General features: G+C 45.0%; 1 protein-coding gene across 1 annotated transcript in view; it reads right to left on the reverse strand.

Moving 5' to 3' along the window:
- The window catches only part of BCKDHB (branched chain keto acid dehydrogenase E1 subunit beta), a 283,203-nt gene that overhangs the window by 251,086 nt on the left and 10,504 nt on the right, over positions 1 to 21,613 (reverse strand). Inside the window, 1 exon segment of the mRNA XM_077487334.1 lies at positions 17,727 to 17,804. Within this exon segment, the coding sequence (XP_077343460.1) occupies positions 17,727 to 17,804 (78 nt within the window).

Genomic DNA, 21,613 nt, shown 5'->3' on the forward strand with positions numbered 1-21,613 from the left:
CCGGACCGGGAGATGTAATGGAGGAGCAATCGATCATCTCTGCATGGTGGGGAACCAGGCCTGCTTCGGCCATCAGAATAAGATCTCTGCTTGACTGGGATAGTTTGTGCAACACCCGGGGAATGAGCACAGGGGGGGGGGGGGGGTAGAGACGGCATACGCCAGACTGAAACCCCAATTTTGAGCGAGGGCGTACACCCCACCCAGCCCCCCCCCCCCCCCCCACCAACCCCTGTTCTCTGGTGAGGGAGAAGAAACTCTGAACCATGGTGTTCTTCTGACAGGCAAATAAAACTAATCTCTGGTCTGCCAAAATGACAGCTTACCAGAGCGAAAGTCTCCTTGTTCAGCTCCCACTCTCCCTGTCGAATGGGCTGCCTGTAGATTGAGAGACCCCTTTATATGAACTGCCGAGAGCGAGGAATATTCTTCTCTGCCTCCCTTAGGAGCTCTAGAGCTAGAGCCCTCAATCTGTCTGACTTTGTTGCTCCTCGGTGGTTCAAGTGAGACACCGCTACCCAATTGTCCTCAGTTTTGTACTTCTCTCCCTCGGACCTGGTCCCGGAAAAAGCTCAAACGCCTTCCCGACTGCCAGAAGCTCCCTGAAGTTGGAGGAAGCTCTGCTCTGACTCCGGTCCCAGTGACCCTGGGTGTAGTGATCTCCCAAATCAGCACCCCAGTCCCCGGAACTCACGTCTGTTATGCTTATCGGATCTAGCTGTGTCCATGTCCGACCTCCCGCTAGGTTGAACCACTCTAGGGAGTTTCTTACCTCCTCTATTAGAGGCATTTTCCTCTTCAGGGATTCTCTTCTCCCATCCAAAGGAGGAGAGAAGGAAGCCCTGGAGCCCCCGGGAGTGGAGTTGAGCCCAAGGAACAGCTGGGATGCAGGAGGCCATAAGCCCCAGCACTCATAATGCTCAATGAGACCTCCCTCTCCGGTTTCGAGAACTGTCCCTGCCCCCTGAATTTTCAAGATCTTTTCCAGAGGAAGAAAAATGTTCTGGGCTACAGAGTCTAGCTGGTACCCCAAGTACACTTTGGACTGCGGTGGGACCAGGGAGGACTTCTTGTGACTGATCATCCAACCCAGCGACTTCAGAGTGAACAAGACTAAATCCCGGTCCCTCTGGAGCTGTTCTCGGGATGGACCGTAAATCAAGAGATCGTCTAGGTATGGTATCAATGCTACCCCCTGCAGGTGTAAAAATGATACCACCTCGGCGAGAACCTTGGTGAAAATTCTTGTACTGACCGCAAGGCCGAAGAGGAGTGCCCTGAACTGCCAATTCTGTACCCCCTGCTCCGTGCGTACAGCGAACCGCAGGTACTTTTGATGTTCTGAGGCAATGGGTACATGCAAATAAGTATCCTTCAGATCTAACGTGATCATGAAAACTCCTTTCTGAAGGTGTTTCCTGAATGTGTAGATTCTTTCCATCCTGAATCTTTTGTACAGCAAGTAATGGTTTAGCTTCCGCAAATTTATAATCAGCCGAAACTTGCCTGATGGCTTTGGAATCACAAAAATGTGGGAGTAGAAGCCTAGAGTCATCCGACTCACTGGAATAGGGATAATCGCCTCCTGTTCCATGAGTTTGCAGACACTGCCTGAAAGGCCTCTCGCTTTCAGTAGGTCCTTGGGAAGATGAACAACGAGATACTTTTGAGGGGGAATTCCGGTCTCTCCCAACTTGCATCCTTCTCTTATTAGATTTAGGATGCAAGGACTCCGAGATCTTTTCCCACCAAGGGAGAAACTCAGAGCCTTGCGCCAACTTTTATGTTGGCGTCATTTGGTATCCTTACTGGAAGGTCCAGACCCGCAAAAAAGAATTCCACTTTTTTCCTAGCCCTTCCTAAGCCCCATCTCCTTCCTCTGATCACTCTTGCTCTTAAAGTGGCTCTTTGCAGAGGGGCCACGAAAAAACTTCTTCCCTTTCTACCTCTTGGGCTTTGTAGGGAATTTTTTACCCTTTTCCGTGGATCGGGAAATAACCTGTTCCAGTCCCGAACTAAAGAGCAGGGAGCCTTCAAAGGGGATACCATACAGTCGGGACTTAGAGGTAAAATCTCCATCCCAAGTTTTGACCCAAAGGGCCCTCCTGGCTGAGTTCAGTAATGCCACTGACTTAACAGTCATTCTTACTATCTCCCCCGCAGCGTCTGCTAGGTAAGCCATTGCCCTCCCAATGACTTCCAGGGAGTCTACCACCTCCTTGGACTCTTTTGGCGAGACATGGTCCATCAACTTGAGCCAACTTCTCCTTGCCTGCCAGCATGTAGAAGCATTTGTAACAGAAAGGCTTATTGTGGTCCTGTGCAATTTTATCATTACAGTAACCACAGCGCTTAGACTTTAACGTGGCTTTAGTTTTAGACCTGCTGACCATCCCCTGGGCAGGGCATTCTGTCTCTGTAAACAAAAAAAAGTTATCCCATTAGCCACTGTCACCAAGTATCCTTTTTGGAGAAGGGGGAAATAGAGCCACCCCAATTGTCACCCCCCACCCCTCCCAGCTCCAGCAAAGTTACTCACCCCCTGTGGCAACCTCTGGCGCTGCGAGCTCTGATCCTCCCTCCTTTTCTATCCTTACAGCTTTATCTGTGGAAGTATATGCAGGCGCTCAGGCCTCTGAGGGATAGTGGATCTCTGGCCCCTCGCTCTTTCCCGCTTGCTGCCTCTTCTATCAGCGCTCACCGGTATTTTGGCGAAGTTCGGAACCGCCGGAAATGTCGCGGCGGCTTCCGGACATGCCGCTCGCACCAAGCGGACACACGGAAAGGCACAGCTCTCTTCCTGGGGGGCAACTCACAGCGGTCAGCCTGCACACAGCTTCCCCGGTCTCCAGGGGATGACAAGCGGCCCTCCCAGCCATCAGCCACTCTCAGGTGGGGGGGGGGGGGGAGAGTGAGCACACGTGGCCCCTGGGGTTATGGACACCTCACCTATCCTAGTGCCCCAGAAAACATTCAGGGGAGACCATCTTTCCACCTGACAGTTTAAGGGAACCCCCTAGAGAGAAAAAAAAAAAAAAAAAACTGAGCCACTTACGGACACCACTGACTGCTCTGAGCCTGCTCCAAGGTGGGGGCGACTATGGTCCCAGACCTTAGGTCTCTCCAAAAAAAAAAAAAAAATAAAAAAAAAAAAAATAAAATCCACCACACACACACACACACACAAACGGTTTCGCGGCCTCAGTGTGGGAAACAAATCAATAACTGAGGGTCAGAGGGAGGGGTGGGGCTTTTTAAACTCTGTTGATTGGGTTTCCTGCCAGGTGAGACCAGTCATCTCTCAGGTGTGCCGTCCTGGAAGATGACTGGAGAAATGTAGCGTTTTGGCCACAACCATAAATGCTACCTTTGGAGAGGAGTCAACAAGGCCTATGATGAAAAAGGTACACCATTCCTACTTTCAAACGTGGAGGTGGGTCGCTAATGTTTTGGGGATGTGCGAGCTACAAAAAAAGGAAAGGAAATTTGGTTAAAATTGATGGCAAGATGAATGCAGTGTCATCAAAAAAGTAAACGTAAAACAGTCGACTTAGTGTTTGGTTGAAGCCATTATTAATCACCATGAGTGAAAGAAAATTGTTTTTTGTTCTTTCTGCCAGGGTATGTAAATATATGAGCACAGGTGTGTGGAATAAAAAAAATAAATAAAAAAAAAATAAAAAAAAAAGTGTATGTATGTACGTATGTATCCTGGCAGAATATCATTTTTTTAACAATAGTTTTGAATGTATACGTTTCTTAATTGAGATTTGCCACATCCAGCTCTCATAGTAGGTAACCTTGTGGAACAGTATAAAATAGATTAACCACCAAGCATTTAAAAAAAAAAAAAAAAAAAAAAAAAAAAATAAAAAGCAGAAAAAGCAATTAAAGCCTTATCTTTTCCTTAACCACTTGGGATCCGCGCTATTGCAAAATGACGGCAATAGCGCGGACCCACATTTTCGGGACTACGTCTATTGACGTAGTCCCGGTTACGAGCGGCCTGCGCGCCCCCTGAGGGGCGCGCGCGGCGCGCTCTGTGATCGGCGAGTCCGTGAGACTCGCCTGATCACCGATCCGTGTAAGGGGTCGATCCCGACCCCTTATCACGTGATCAGCTGTCAGCCAATGACAGCTGATCATGTGATAAAACGGAGCCGGTAATCGGCTAGTATTCCTCCTCGCGCTGACAGCGCGAGGAGAAAAAAAAAAAGCCGATCGCCGGCGGCCGTGTTCGGGACATCAGTCCCGATCACGGCCAGCAATTTAAAAGGACACCTGCCCCCTGCCAGTGCCCACCTGCCACCCGCAGTGCCATCCTGAAATAAAGTAAGTGCCCCCCTGTCAGTGCCACCCAGCAGTGCCCATAGTGCCCACAGTGCCACCCAGCAGTGCCCACAGTGCCACCCAGCAGTGCCCACAGTGCCACCCAGCAGTGCCACCCACAGTGCCACCCACAGTGCCACCCAAAATCTGCCTCAGGTGCTGCACCCCAGTGCCGCCCATCAGTGCCCAGCAGTGCCGCCCATCAGTGCCCAGCAGTGCCGCCCATCAGTGCCCAGCAGTGCCACCTATCAGTGCCACCTATCAGTGCCCATCAGTCCCATCTATCTGTGGTACCTATCAGTGCCCATCCGTGCCACCCATCCGTGCCACTTATCCGTGCCACCCATCCGTGCCATCTTATCTGTGCCCATCTTTGCCCATCAGTGCCGCCTTATCTGTGCCTATTAGTGCCGCCTTAACTATGCCTATCAGTGCCCACCAATGCAGCCCATCAGTGCCCACCAATGCAGCCCATCAGTGCCCACCAATGCAGCCCATCAGTGCCCACCAATGCAGCCCATCAGTGCCCACCAATGCAGCCCATCAGTGCCCACCAATGCAGCCCATCAGTGCCCACCAATGCAGCCCATCAGTGCCCACCAATGCAGCCCATCAGTGCCCACCAATGCAGCCCATCAGTGCCCACCAATGCAGCCCATCAGTGCCCACCAATGCAGCCCATCAGTGCCCACCAATGCAGCCCATCAGTGCCCACCAATGCAGCCCATCAGTGCCCACCAATGCAGCCCATCAGTGCCCACCAATGCAGCCCATCAGTGCCCACCAATGCAGCCCATCAGTGCCCACCAATGCAGCCCATCAGTGCCCACCAATGCAGCCCATCAGTGCCCACCAATGCAGCCCATCAGTGCCCACCAATGCAGCCCATCAGTGCCCACCAATGCAGCCCATCAGTGCCCACCAATGCAGCCCATCAGTGCCCACCAATGCAGCCCATCAGTGCCCACCAATGCAGCCCATCAGTGCCCACCAATGCAGCCCATCAGTGCCCACCAATGCAGCCCATCAGTGCCCACCAATGCAGCCCATCAGTGCCCACCAATGCAGCCTATCAGTGCCGCCTAATCAGCGCACTTCAATGAAGGAGAAAAATGACCCGTTTGCAAAATTTTATAACAAACTATTAAAACATGATTTTTTTTTTTTTTTTTTTTTGCATCTTTTTTTGTTTGTTTAGCAAAAAATAAAACTCCGAGCTGTAACTAAATACCACCAAAAGAAAGCTCTATTTGTGGGAAAAAAATGATAAAAAATTCATTTGGGTACAGTGTTGTATGACCGCGTAATTGTCACTCAAAGTGCATCAGCGCTGAAAGCTGAAAATTGGTCTGGGACTGAGGGGGGTTTAAGTGCCCAGTAAGCAAGTGGTTAAACATTACTAGCGCACCAGTAGAGGGAACTAGAGGACTTTTAAACTGAATTAATGCAAATGATTTCACTATATTCCAGACTATGTAAACCAAAAGGGTCTAGATTTTTATCCTTCATAAAAAGCAACTAAATATTACAATCCTCCCCCACATTTTATATTAAAAAATAAATAAAACCCCAACAATTAACCACTTCCTGACTGCCATATAGCAAAATGAAGGCAGGAAAGTGGTTCTGTTATCCTGACGACTTTTTGAAAGAAAAAAAAAAGAAAAAAAAAAAAAGTGCATTTTACATACTATGTAGATCAGACCAAAATAAGGGACTGTTCTAAATCAGAGACAGTTGGGAACATCATATGTATGCAACACCCCTACACGAGGTCAGTCTGACACACCGCATTTCCGATCTAGGTAAAGAGCCTATGACGCTGATCACAGCGTAAACAGGAAAAGTTGTGCATCGGCTTTTCCACTACTCGCACTGACAGGGGTCAGCGCATTGATTATCAGTGCAGCCCCCTCAAGGCTGTCCACCCATGACCACCAGGGATGTCAATCAGTGCCCATTAGGGATGGCAATCTGTGCCCATCAGTGATGCCTGCCATGCCTCATGATCAGTGCCAATCAGTACTGCCTCGCCAGTGCAGCCTCATCAGTGCCCAGAGAACAATTACTTAAAGTGGTGTTGCCACCAAAAAAAAAAAAAAAAGTGTTTAAAAATCTTTAAAAAAAAAAATAATTGGAGAAAAAAAAAAAAAAAAAATTCTTAATACCTGTTGCTAGGGGGTCCCTCGTAGTCTGCCTTCTTCCTTGCCCGGGCTGGTGACATCACTTCCCCTCGCGCCGCACAGTCATCTGGGACCTGTCACGCATCACGGCGCCCTGCTTAGTGGGTGCCCGGCTGTGAAGCCACAGCCGGGTGCCCATAGTATGAATGACGGCGCCGCGACCGGAGAACAAGGGGGGGGGGCTTCGTTCCCCTGCATCGCTGGACCCTGGGACAGGTAAGTGTCCGATTATTAAATATCAGCAGCTGCAGTATTTGTAGCTGCTGACTTTTTTTTGGGGCACTCCACTTTAAGTTGTTTTTTGTAAAAAAAAAAAAAAAAAAAAAAAAAAAAAAAAAAATCTGTCTTTTTTTTTTTTTTTAATTTGTAGCTCAAAAAACAAAAACCACCAAAAGAAAGCTCAATTTGTGTGTGTGTGTGTGTGTGTGTGTGTGTGTGTGTGTGTGTGTGTGTGTTTGTGTGTTTGTGTGGGGGGGGGGGTTGATAAAAATTTTGTTTGGGTACATAGTCGCATGACAGCGCAATTGTCATTAAAAATGTGGTAGCACTGAAATCTGAAAGTTGGACTGGGAATTTAAGTGGTTAAAAATGAGAAAAAATCTATATCTGAAATGGGAATCTACTACGGTCTACCTGGCATTGCCTTTTAAATTAGATAAAATAGGATACAACTTTAGATGTTTTTAACTGAAGCAGAAAGAACAAGATACTATAGCTGATAAATGTTGGCATGGGACTTACTAATGATATGAACTGAAATATCAGTTACCAAAACTCCCCCCGTTTTGACCAGTATTAGTTTGTTTTTAGTTTTTTTTTTTTTTTTTAATAGTTTCATTATAAATAGAAAATAGATAAAAAAAACAAAAAAAAAAATGCATTTGTACCAGAAACATTCTGCCATCATTTCAAAACAGAACAAAGCACAAAAAAGTTATTTGCAAATGGAAAATATATTGGCTCATTCCAACACAGGTTAGTAAAAGCCAGCATTCCCAACCACCAGTGGACATTGGGATTGATTTACTAAAAGGTAAATCCACTCTGCACTGCAAGTACACTTGTAAGTACAGTCTCTGTAGATCTGAGGGGAAGCTCTGCCGATTTTACCATCAATCATGCAAAAATGCTGTTCTTGCATGTCCCCCTCAAATCTACAGCAACTGCACTTGAAAGTGCAATATGGATTTGCCTTATGTAAATAACCCCCGTTGTGTGTTTGCACCATGGCACTACAAAATTTAGCTATCCTAATTAGCACAAAATGTAGGTCATGATATAAAAAAAAAAAAAAAAAAAAAAAAAAATTTGGGTTTCAGTTTTCAAGTTAGAAGTTAAGAAAAGATACACAAGAAATGATTTTGAGGAGTAACATTAGTAAGAAATAAGTGGAAAGAAAAACCAAAAAGGAACAACAGGTAGCAAATGGTTCAAAAACAAAAGGATGAGAAAGCAAGGATAAAGAAATAGTTGAATAAGCCTTTTGGAGGCATAGGGAAAAGAAGAACAAACAATGGTGTCACATCACCAAGTCAGAAGCCATTGCCTCTATTATTCATAATCACTGTCAGATTTCATAGGGTGAAATGTCAAATTACGAGGACAAAAATTAGAACAGTCCTATTATTCAAAATGGAAGAAAAATGATATTATATAATTGCCCAAAAGTGACAAAAGCAGATTCCTGGTTTCATTTTCACAAATAAAAGATAAAACCCTACTGGTCTCTATAGGAAATAACTTATTTTTGCTCCCCTTAAAAAGAGTTACTACCAGTCCTCAGATTAGGAATCTAGCAATTACTTTGGCTAGCTTTGAGCTGGCATAAAGAGATGCACCAGTATTCGGAGTGAGGTATTTCTGCGCTAGAGAGCGGTCATGTACAGTATCTCACAATAGTGAGTACATCACTCACATTTTTTGTAAATATTTTATTATATCTTTTCATGTGACAACACTGAAGAGATGACACTTTGCTACAATGTAAAGTAGTGAGTGTACAGCTTGTATAACAGTGTGAATTTGCTGTCCCCTCAAAATTTAGAATTAATTTCTAAACCGCTGGCAACAAAAAGGAGTACACCATTATTTTCCAGCACTGCCCTAAACCTCTTGGGCATGGAGTTCACCAGAGCTTCACAGGTTGCCACTGGAGTCCTCCTCCACTCCTTCATGACAACATCATAGAGCTGGTGGATGTTAGACACCTTGCGCTCCACCTTCTGTTTGAGGATGCCCCACAGATGCTCAATAGGGTTTAGGTCTGAAGACATGCTTGGCCAGTCCAGCACCTTTACCCTCAACTTCTTCAGCAAGGTAGTGGTCATCTTGAAGTGTGTTTGGGGTCGCTATGTTGGAATACTGCGCTGCAGCCCAGTCTCCGAAGAGGGGGGTGATCATGCTCTGCTTCAGTATGTTACAGTACACGTTGTTATAAATGGTTCCCTCAATGAACTGTAGCTCCCCAGTGCTGGCCGCACTCATGCAGCCCAAGGTCATGACACTCCCACCACCATGCTTGTACTCCTCACCTGGTTGCAACCAGGCATGCTTTACACCATCTGAACCAAATAAGTTTATCTTGGTCTCATCAGACCACAGGACATGGTTCCAGTAATCCATGTCCTTAGTCTGCTTGTCTTCACCAAAATGTTTGCGGGCTCTTGTACATCATCTTTAGAAGAGGGTTCCTTCTGGGATGACAGCCATGCAAACCAATTTGATGCAGTGTGAGGCATATGCTCTGAGTTGACAGGCTGACCCCCCCCCCTTAAACCCCTGTAGCAATGCTTGCAGCACTAATACGTCCATTTTCCAAAGACAACCTCTCGATATGACACCCTCAACTTCTTTGCTCGACCAGTGTGGAACCTGTCCTGTTAAACCGCTGTATGGTCTTGGCTACCGTGCTGCAGCTCAGTTTCAGCGTCTTGGCAATCTTCTTATAGCGTATCTTTATATAGAGCAACAATTATTTTTTTCAGATCCTCAGGCGTTCTTTGTCATGAGATGCCATGTTGAACTTCCAGTGACCAGTTTGAGAGAGTGAGCGCGATAAAACACCAAATTTAAACACAACTGCTCCCCATGCACACCTGAGACCTTGTAACACCAACGAGTCACATGACACTGGGGAGGGAAAATGGCTAATTGGGCCCAATTTGGACATTTTTACTTAGGGGTTTACTCACTTTTGTTGCCAGCAGTTTAGACATTAATGGCTGTGTGTTGTTATTTTGAGGGGACAGCAAATTTATACGGTTATACAAGCTGTACACTCACCACTCTACATAGTGTAATTTCTTCAGTGTTGTCACATAAAAAGATATTTTATTTTATGTACAAAAATGTGAGGGGTGTACTCACTTTTGCGAGATACTGTATGTGACAGCTTTCACACAAACACATACACAGTGCTATACCCCCAGTGCCAATAAGCTGTTGGACAGAAGATTCCCCAGCCCAAAGCTACAACAAATTGCCTAGGGATGATGTCATTACCCAAATATGGCAATGCCCATGGGACTGTGGAACCTGATGAGGAACTGAGATATTAGTTCCCCATTAGGCCTACTTAAAAGCGGAAGTATACCTATAGCAACTTGATATACAATATATAAAAAAATAAAATAAAAAAAAAAACCCACCACGCCACACAGCAACTTGTTGCTTACAAGTTAAAATCATTATTTTCTGCTAGAAAATTACTTAGGACCTCCAAATAATATAATATAATATAATATATATATATATATATATATATATATATATTTGTTTTAGCAGAGACCCTAGAGAATAATATGGCAGTTGTTTCGATATTTTATGTCACGCTGCATTTGTGCAGCGTTCTTGCAAATGCAATTTTTTGGCAAAAATATATATATATATATATATATATATATATATATATATATATATATATATATATATATATATATATATATATATATATATATATATATATATATATAATCTATCTTTCAGCATGCTTCCCGTTTCTTCTTGCTGGAGGCTGCCTGAATCCCAGAGTCCCTGAACACCAGTAAATCATAAAGCAAACTAAACCCATGGATTGAACAGTTTAAAAGAAGTTACATTGCTGGAATGGCAGGATTTCTATGCTGTCACTTTTACTTATGTCCTCAGCCAAACCATGAAATGGCTGGAGTCAAATGATACCATGTGCTGCACCATGGCAGTTGCAGATTAAACAGAAGCCGCATCCTTCGCTGTAAAGGATAGGAGGGTTTAATTCCACTTTAGGGCTTTCAGCAGATCGGCCTCTACAAACTCAGCAGCGCCTAAAAATAGAGAGCAACTGAATGTGTGCCGAGCAGGATGAAACTCTGTATTACTGGATTTTAAACAGTAACGTATAGCAGCCCTCAAACCTACTCACCTGCTCACATTTTGCGAGTGGAATTTGAGGGCTGGCGAGCTATGGCTGCCTGGGAGCCTGGGGGGGGGGGGTAAATCAGGGACAAGAAGAGAACCGCCAGCAGATGGGGTTTACGTGAGCTGTTCTCCCAGTGGAGTTGAAGAGAGAGGCGGCCGGATGATCAGAGCGCCAAGGAACATCACAGCTTTAATTTCAATTGCTGTGCGTTCCCAGCCACATACAGCCCCACCTCCTGGCCTGGGAACTTTGATCTACGTCACATCCTGGGATTAGACGGGTGATCTGTTTATCAAAGTTCCCAGGCCAGGAGGTGGGGCTGTATGACGGCGAGCACATACCGAAATTGAAATGAAAGCTGTGATGTTCCTCGGCGCTCTGATCTGGCCGGCAATTACTCTCCTCCCCTGCACAGGCAGGCTGCATTGACGGACAAAGATAAAGTTGTTAATATTTTTATAATTTAATTCTATATAAAAACTTTAAGCATCATTTCATGAAAATTTATGAGGGTGTGTATAGGGGTGGGGCAACTGGTGGCAAGTAACCCTTGAGGCTTGACTAGTAGCTCAGAACTTGAAATTTTGAGCCCTGCTGTATGAACACTTAATGTTTTACATAGCTATACCTGCTAAAGGCAATTTTTTCCCCCAAAAGAGCCTGCAATACATTGCTCCTGTTATTAGCGGATAGCAGAAGCAATATTAGGCTCCCAAAAACTCTTCCTCCAGCTCCTCACCTGTACCCCTGTATGGGCTTTCAGTTGGAGATGCTGGAAGCAGTGTCAATGGGCTACTGCGGTTATCATTGGTGTTCCATTGAGAACAAGTTCATCTGCTGTGGTAGAGACAGGACTTTTAGTTCTTTCATTCACAGATTCCTGAATGAATTAAATCAAATGTTGCTTAAAACAAAATTACACACACACACACACACACACACACACACACACACACACACACACACACACATATATACATACATATACACATACACACACTTTTTTTTTTTTTTTACGGTCACAGCTCAACAGCAGCTCTGCATGTTCACTGCTGGGCTTGATCACATGGCTGTCTTGAAGATCAAGCAAGAGCAGATAAAAAAAAAAATAAAAAAAACAACCCCACACCAGATTTTTTTTATTTTAGTGTTTTCACAGGCTGTGCTGACTGCGACAGAGCCGTGCGTGAGACATTTCAGAAAATGGCATCTTAAAAGAATCTGACAGCATCATTTTCATGTTCTGTGTTATGCGTTTGACAGCCACAAATATGTGAAGTTAATTAGAAGTGAAGAAAGCCCTGTCAAGATGGATCTCCTTGGTGAGAATAACATACATCTGTTATTGTTATACAAACTGGCATTGCATTTAAAATTAAATGGAGCTCAGAAGAAATAGGTACATGCCTTATAATTACATTAGAAACACTTAGTACATAAAATCCACTCTCAAATTAATACGACTAAATAGTTGCATGTGCAACTATATTCCCAAGACAGGCAATCTCTGTTCAGTGTAGACTTTACTGTCGAGCAGCCATACTTGATCGTCATTAGAGCACACAGGAACATTAACTTGTTTAACGCTCCATGTTAAAGGCTGAGACATTTTATTTTATTTTTTTAAAAGGGAAAAGCAGAGAGGCAACTATGGTTGTTAGGAGGTCAATGGCAGCAGCAACTGTATTTCCTTTAAAGTCAATCTAAAGCTATTTTTTTGGGTAGAAAAACTCTTGAGCCGAGTCTAGTACGTACCCAAAAGTAGGTTATTTGCTGAGTGGGGGGGGGTTTGGGTTGGATTTTTCTATGTTCACCAACCAACCTAGATTTTCTAGGAATGCCTGTGTGTACTCTAGTAAATTGCACAGGAGAGTTTGCAAGAGAGGAGATCTAGATAGTCGATGACCGAGATACCCTTGACTCAAAGTGTCGCCAGGGCTTCCGACAATTTTTAGAAAAATTCGGGGCGAAGAGGACAGACAGGCTGAAGAATAGAGCCTGAAAGTGTAGGTGCATGGTTCTTCTTTGCTCTTATTGCTAATCTTAGAAAAGTTTGGTAACTCTAAACCATCGGGATGTGCAAGTACACATCCTTTAGATCCAGGGAAGCCATATAACAGTTTGGAGGTAGTAGAGCCTTTACTAAATATATGGGGTTTATCCTGAATCTTTTGCAGATTATAGCTAGATTGAGGTTTGAGCATTTGCCTGACCATTCCAAATATATGGGAGTCGAAGCCCTGACCTCTTTCTTCTATTGGTACTTTGGTTATGGACTTTGTCTCTTCCCCCCCCCCCCCCCAGTTCTTTTATGGGTTATAAATAATCCTCTGGCCTTTTCTTTGTTTTTTGGTGATGTAAAATCTGTTTTGGGGTGATCTTGAGTAGAGGTCAACCAATATTTGGTGTTTTTTTTAATCGGCCGATTGTGCCGATAAAAAAAAATGCAGATTATAACTTCAGCGCGACTTGCAAATGACTTCTGTAAGAAGTCAATGCAAGGGAGTGAGTGGGAGAGACACACATTAGCCCCTTTTTTTGTGTAATATTGAAACATAGTTTCTTATTTAAATTATACATACAAGTAAAATGATTGGAGGTTTGTTTTGTTTAATAAATGTTTAAATGCAAGAAATTTTCTGTATCACTTAAGGCTGCTTACACACTGGAGTGGGCAGGCATTGATGGTAAAAACGCTGCTGGGTCCCCCCAAAGTCCACACCAGACCCTTATCCAAGCATGCAGCCCGGTCAGTCAGGAAAGGGGGTGGGGATGAGCAAGCGACCCCCCCCCCCCCCCCCCACTCCAAACCGTACCAGTCTGCATGCCCTCAACATGGGGGGGTTGGGTGCTTTGGGGATTACTTAGCCATCATCGCCGTCGCCTTCCTCCTTCTGTTCTTCCGATGTTGACATGGCGCTCTCACCCACTGTAATGCCGTGGACACGGTGGACGGCGACTTATATTAGGCATAAGGGGCGGGGTCACTGAGTGATGTCACATACAAGTCGCGCCGCACCGTGTCCACGCCATTACAGCGGGAGAGAGCGTCGTGTCAACATCAGAAGAAAGAAGACGGCAAAGGAGAAAGCCGGGCTCCTCCACTAGTAAAAGAGCAGAAGATAGCAGAGGAGCCTGGCGAGAAGAGACGGAAAGCGCGGAGAAGTCGGAAGAAGACCCCCGAAATTGCCTAATAAACTACTTTAAAAACCTTTGCGTGTTTTTTTTATTGACACTTTTTCCCTCAGGTGAATGGGTAGGGGTACGATGTAACCCATACTCATTCACATAATAAGGGCCCCCCCCCCCCCCCCCCGATTCCGATAAGCCCCCGCCCGCCCACCCTGACAACCAAGGGCCAGGGTTGTCAGGAAGAAGCCCTTGTCCTCATCAACATGGGAAAAAGGTGCTTTGGGGTGGGGGGGGTGCAGGGCGCCCCCCTTCCCCAAAGCACCCACGCCCCCCCATGTTAAGGGCATGCGGCCTGGTACGGTTCGGGGGGGGGGGGCGCTCGCTTGTCCCGACCCCCTTTCCTGACCGGCCGGGCTGCGTGCTCGGATAAGGGTCTGATATGGACTTTGGGGGGGGCCCCCCACACCGTTTTTTCGGTAATGGGGTTACCCTCAAAACCCATACCAGGCAATGGGGCTCGCAAGGTGTCAATCTCGCCGATGGAAGCGGCGAGATTGAATTCCTTCTAGTCCTGTCGTACCTGATTGGAGGGTATCTTTTTCCATCATGAGAGGAAGGCCCCCAGTTTTCCCTCCTACCGTGACCAGTTTGTCATTGCTTGTTGTGGGCTTGTTCAGGAGGATGAAAAATTGCCCCTCCCTCTCTGTACTCAAGGTCTTTTTTGGTTTTCGGCCTTGGGTGCTCTAAAGTAGGATTTTGTGTCTTCCCTCTGCCTCTATTTTGCTGTGGCTGTCCCCAGGCTGGTTTGCACTTCAGCGGAAATGCCTTTTTCTTGTCCTCTGCGCGATCCAGCATTTTCTTCAACCCTGGTCCAAACACCAAGTCCCCTGTAAATGGGACCCCGCAAAGTTTGGCTTTAGATTGCGCAGTCCCCCTGCCATGTCTTTAGCAACAGGGCTCTTCTTGCAGAGTTGGATAAGGCGGAGGATCTGGCTGCCATCCATACCAATTCCGCTGAAGCATCTGCGATATAAGCGATGCCTCAAAGGAGCATGGGGAAAGATGATAGAATCGGCTCTTTTGCAGTTGCCGCCTCAGTGTGGGCCTGTATTTGAGTCAGCCAAAACTCTACGTTCCAGGCCACTACAGTTACTGTCATAGCTGGTTTAGGAGTCCCACAACTTCTTTAAGAGGGAGTCCATCCTCTTGTCCATTGCGTCAGACAGGATTTCCTTGTTCTCCTAGGCCAGCGACGGTGAACCTTGGCACCCCAGATGTTTAGGAACTACATTTCCCATGATGCTCAACTACACTGCAGCGTGCATGAGAATCATGGGAAATGTATTTCCAAAACATCTGGGGTGCCAAGGTTCGCCATCACCGTCCTAAGCCCTCATACATTTGGTCATGTAGAGATAAGAGTTTTGTTTCTGTTTGCATACTCAGTGTGGTATAAATGGCACCCCCAAAGAGATTTTCCACCTCTTCCAGTGACAGTTTGTACCGGGCTGGTTTTCTGGAATCCACTTCCAGAGCTTCTCCCTCAGATTCTTGGGAGCCGGAGGCTGCGCTGGCTCCTCCTCAGCCTCTTCCCTGGAGACTAGGGATGCACCGAAATTTCGGCCGCCGAAACATATCGGCCGCCGAAACATATCGGCCGAAAATGCCCTTTTCGGCAATTTGCCGAAAGGAAAAAAACGGCCGATAATTGAGCCGAAAATGGGGCTGGGCCTGGGGCGGAACTCCGCCCCCGCCCCTGGTGCCTCCCATGATGGGGGTGAATAGCGCAGGACTGATGCAGCCAGCAATGCCCCTCTGCAGTGAAGAGAGCCGTCTGCTTGAATAGAGCGCCGGGAACATCACAGCTTTAATTTCAATAGCTGTGTGTTCCCCGTCGCGCGCCGTCACACACAGCCCCTCCCCCTTGTCCGGGGTTACTTTGATAGACAGATCACCTGTTCAGATTGGACGAGTGATCTGTCTATCAAAGTGCCTGGACAAGGGGGAGGGGCTGTGTGTGACGGCGCGCGACGGGGAACACACAGCTATTGAAATTAAAGCTGTGATGTTCCCGGCGCTCTATTCAAGCAGACGGCTCTTTTCACTGCAGAGGGGCGCCACTGGGGGCAACGCTGGCTGCGCCACTGGGGGCAACGCTGGCTGCACTTATCTCCTGTACCGTGTCCCCAGCCTCTGACCACCTCCTGTACCGTGTCCCCAGCCTCTGACCACCTCCTGTACCGTGTCCCCAGCCTCTGACCACCTCCTGTACCGTGTCCCCAGCCTCTGACCACCTCCTGTACCGTGTCCCCAGCCTCTGACCACCTCCTGTACCGTGTCCCCAGCCTCTGACCACCTCCTGTATAAAAATATTTTTTGAAAACAGTCATTTTCGGTATCGGTTTTCGGCCTAGTGTATTTTTCATTTTCGGTATCGGTTTCGGCACCAAAAAACCCATTCGGTGCATCCCTACTGGAGACCACTGGAGGGCCTGCACTAGTGGATGTTAATACTTGTGTTTTTTGGTAACATTACTTGCTGTGCTGAAAGAGCAGTCTGAAGCTGTGGGATCTGAAACCCTTCAAATAAGGTTTTAAAGGATTCAAACATACTAGAAAATTCCTTTACTGATGCCGCCAGCTCACTGCCCTGCTCAGTGTTATGTTCCTGCACTAATTTGTTAATACATTCTCTACAGAGTTTTGCCCCAGGAGTCCCCAAGTGTAAAAAAATAAAATAAAAAAACCCACAGGTATTAAATAATTAAATTACTTTACATACATCCCACCCCCGCGTAAACTGCAGGTGTGCAACATTTTTCACATGGGCTTTCCTCACCAGGGGCCCCATGAACTTGCCTCTGACACCGGAGTGCCTATTTCCACAGCAATTGCAGCCCCTCTCCGGCCCATGCCTGGCTATTTTTCAGCATCCCACATCAGAAGCCGCGGGTCAACGAAGTGCCAGACATGACGTCAACTGGCTTCCGTTCGGGGGGGGGGTCCTCTGCACTGCTATGCTTACCCCGTTGCTGCTGCAGGTCCGGAATCGCTGACTGGGCCCACACCTCCACCTACCACACTTGGTAGTGAAACCAGAGCCCCTGTCCCCCCCGTCCCCAACGATCTTCACCAGCTAAGTTTTACCTGGCCTGTACAAAGAGATTCTGCCCCCTTTCAGGACTTTGTCTGAGCCTCCCTAGCTTGGTTCCAGGTGGTGTCCCCCCTCTGGAGAAAACAAAAATAACTGAGGAGCCAGCAGGGGAGGAGGAAATTTAAAGAGGGCTGGCACAGTGTTTCCTACAGAGGGGAGGAGCCAAGGTCTCAGGTGGCTGTCCTGAAAGACAGTTAGGGAAAATAATATATGTATAATGTAATAACCTATATATATTTGGGCTGTCCTTAGCCATCTGGAAACGTTCAGTCTGAAAGCATTAATGAACTACAAGTGCACTCACAATCTTCCTTGGAGTTCATTGAGGTTAGAAGCCGCCCGCCAATGTGGAAGAGGGGATGTGTAGTTAATTCATTCACATATTTCTATGATTAAATGATGCATGCGGTTTTTGAAATCTGACAGCGAGTGTGGGGAAAGAATCCCCCAACGGTTGAACAGTGTTGATAGTAAACCATAAACTTGGCTCATTGGTAGACCGATATGTTGCACATCTTGAAACACAATGTACCTGCTGTTGGATCTCCGGATAGGGTATTGTCCAACGCACTTTGCACAGACTGGAAGAGATTCATTTTTTGTGTTGGACCTGTAAGAAAAAAAAAAAAAAACATTAGCTGAGAAACAATGCTACTCAGAATATCACCAAACAGGCTGATATTGGAGAGTGACTAATATGCTTTGTCCAGATGAGGGGACAACTCTTGTAAAGCTAAAACGTAGTATTAAAATGCACCATAGAAGCAGGCTGCTCTGCTTATTTGGACTACAAACACTTCCCTTGCTCCTCTTCGCCTTTAAATAGAAGGGGTTTGTTTAATCCATAAGAGATAGATAGGAAGGCTGATAATTTTGTAAAAGAATTCTGTACAAGAATGCTGGATTTCCAGCAAAAAGCAGTGGGCATTTTCTGTACTGTAAAAGTACTCGGCCGAAAATAAATAAAAAAAAAGGGGGGGGGGGGGGAACGGGACTGATAAACTGCATTGTTGCATTTTGTTCTTGCATTTGGATAGACTTTAAGACTCCTTCAGGACATGTACAATAGTCACATCCTCAAAAGGTATCTCAGGGAGAAACAAACATTCATGGTACATCTCTGCAAGAAGAAGTGCACATTTCTTCCGTTTTGCCTTTTTCCAAAACACACTAAAAAGTACAGAAAATTCCCAATGATTTTCTTAGAAATCCAGTGTGCTCATTATTTCCTGTGCAGCACTAACATTCCAGCCAGTGTCATCAGTCCTGCTTAGTCCCAACTCTGTGGTCCTCAGAACATCACCTTCTTTATATGGAGATGAGAAGGTGGTCTGTAGCCCTAAAATACTTCATGTCCCAGGGAGACAACATTGCGCCGCCATAGATCCATTACAGTAAGTAGGCGTGGTCACCCTAGGACAGGAAGCATGTTACTGACAGGAACCCCAGGTAAAACCACATAGGAAAAGCCTCAAATAAGAAAACTATTACAACCACTACACAAAGACTGATGGCAACATGCAATATATTAAATTGCTGTTCTTGAATTCAGATATAACAACATTTAAAACATTCTGCTGTGTGCCCCAAAAAAAAGGGGGGGGGGGGCAAAAAGCTTACCCTTAGCCTCATCTGGATCCAGAAATGTGCATAAATAAGAGCAGTTGCTCTCCTGGGTCGCTCCATCCTCATTGGCAGAGACACAGAAGTGGTAGCCACTGTGCTGAGCCACGCTCTGTGTCTTATGGAGCTTGCTCTGTGTGTGGATGCTATGTGTTAAACCACTGATCAGAGCATGTCTATTGTTGAAAGAAAAAGTGAGCTCTTAATATCCCTTTAATGCACCCAAGATCTAACAGTGCAATCTGCTGTGCAAAATGTGCGACCAGAATAACCCCCCCTTAAGAATATGCATCTGTCTGCCCTAATGATAACCATCCTCTCTTGTCTTGCCCCGATGTCTCAGAGAGGGGTATCCCAACACAATGCAGAAGCATCTTCTCATGAAATTTGGGGTCTTCAGCATATCTAGGATCTCGTCAGAAACCTGTGTCTATAATTTATTTTTATATATTTTTTTTTTTTAAGCAGACCTTACAAGGTCAGCTAAATTGTTCTTGCAACTTTCAGGAGCAAAAACAATATTAATGTAATAAAACAGCTATTACAATCTATAAAATAGAATACTCAGACCAGTGTGTGAAAATTCGTTTTGCCCCCACATATGCAGTTGATGGCATTCCAAATGTTTAAACATTCAGAACTACTGTTAATGTCCCAGCTGCTTATCACTGACTCAGAAACTTGACAGAACAAGGTCTTAGCAACCTGGTTCCTAATAAAAGCAGTTTAACGTATCCAATGCATGTCACTGCGACACAGAAAATTACCAGGCCTTGTTACCTTCACTACGCTGCTGGATGCTCTAGTCTGCAGGTACTATATGTGCATGGCTGAAATGAACAACTACCATGCATAAAAAGAAAAAAATAGATGTATACCAAGAACTGGATTTTTATATTTTGCAAAAAAAATAGGCAAGTCAATTTGCACTCCTATGCTGTCATATCCTTCAATACTTGCTTAGTTTTGCAGTTGGTGAATTAGTGGTGCGTCTTATCAAGAAAGTCTGTTACCACCTGTAAACTGGTACACAGAATGGGAAACACTTTTTTTTTTTATACGTTTTAACTTGCCAAGCGTGAAAATTACGGATAAGGAATAGATACAGTAAGATTTACCAACTGGAGAGCCTAGCACACAGCATTTTCAAAAGAGCAGATATTGAAAGTTTAGGCACAATATAAAATTAAGTGTAGATCTTCCAAAGTTGCCACAATACATTTATCAATGTTTAATGGAGAGAAGGGAGGGGAGGAGAGTGGTCATTATAGGAAACTCAAATAATGATTTTATTTCTACATAATCTTCTCAGTTATTACAATTATTTTTTTCATGGATAAGTGGTTACAGATAGTAGGTGCAATACCTGAATCAATAAAGAAGAGCTCCAACCAGAATCAATATTAGCCAATAAACATAATCAGGTTCTAAGCATTCAATTGATTTCTCCAATACAAAAAAAAAAAAAAAAAAAAAAAGTGTTGGCTTTAGATATCTTGGCTATACTATTAATATTGCAGGTCTTATATATTATCATTTTATTTATTCTATAATATACAAGACCTGCAATATTAATAGCATAGCCAAGATATCTAAAGCCAACACTTTTTTTTTTTTTTTTTTTTTTTTTTTTATCTTGATGGAGTACCAAAACCCCCCACCATTCTTTTTTCCATATGTGCTCATTGGGGAGAAATACCTTCAGCCCTGTCCTATCAACACTATGGGGTTGATTTAATAAAACTGGAGAGTGCAAAATTTGATGCAGCTGTGCATGTTAGTCAGCTTCTAACTTCAGCTTGTTCAATTAAACTTTGGACTATGAGGCCGGGTTTACACTGGTGCGACAAACACTCAGACATTGGGAGCTCATGTCGCATGACGTGTGAAAAAATCAAGGTTTCCCTATGGGAGCCGTCTTGACTGGTTCAACACAAGTCAGTCTGACTTCGATCCTACTTCAGCCCATTAAATATCATTGAAATCGGATCGCCGTCTTGCCTGATCCGACTTTCGCAATTGACTTGTGCTCTGATGATCTTGAGGGGGAACTCCACACCAAATTTTAAATAAAAAAAAAAAAAAAACCAGCATGGGTTCCCCCTCCAAGAGCATTCCAGGCCCTTCAGTCTGGTGTGGATTTTAAGGGGAACCCCCATGCCAAAAAATAAAAAAAAAAAACAGCGTGGAGGTCCCCCCAAAATCCATGGCAGACCCTTACCCGAGCACGCAGCCTGGCCGGTCAGGATGAGCTAGCGCCCCCCACTGAACCGTACCAGGTCGCATGCCCTCAACATGGGGAGTGGGTGCTTTGGGGCACTTTTTGCGATTCGGCACTGTGTTGCTTTAACTGACTGAATTGCGCAGTCGCGTGACATGGCCCCCAAACAAAATTGACGTTCTTACACACACACACACACACACACACACACACACAGGATTTCTTTTGGTGGTATTTGATCACCCCTGCGGTTTTTATTTTTTGTGCTATAAAACAAAAAAATATAAAGAAATTTTAAAAAAGGCACAATTTTGAAAAAAAATAAAAAAAATAAAAAAATGCATTCTTTACATTGCTAGAATATCCCCCAGAAATATATTTAAAAAAAATTAAATTCTTCAGTTTAGGCCAATACGTATTCTTCTACATATTTTTGTTAAAAATCCATTTTAAAAATGTAACCGTTTATTGATTGGTTTGCACAAAAGTTATAGCGTTTACAAAATAGGGGATAGTTTTATGGCATTTTTTATAAAAATTTTTTACTAGTAATGGCGGCGATCAGCGATTTCTAT

The sequence above is a fragment of the Lithobates pipiens genome, unplaced genomic scaffold (assembly GCF_037356315.1).
Source record: "Lithobates pipiens isolate NorthernLeopardFrog02 unplaced genomic scaffold, aLitPip1_a1.2 Scaffold_18, whole genome shotgun sequence".
Classification (NCBI taxonomy): Eukaryota; Metazoa; Chordata; class Amphibia; order Anura; family Ranidae; genus Lithobates; species Lithobates pipiens.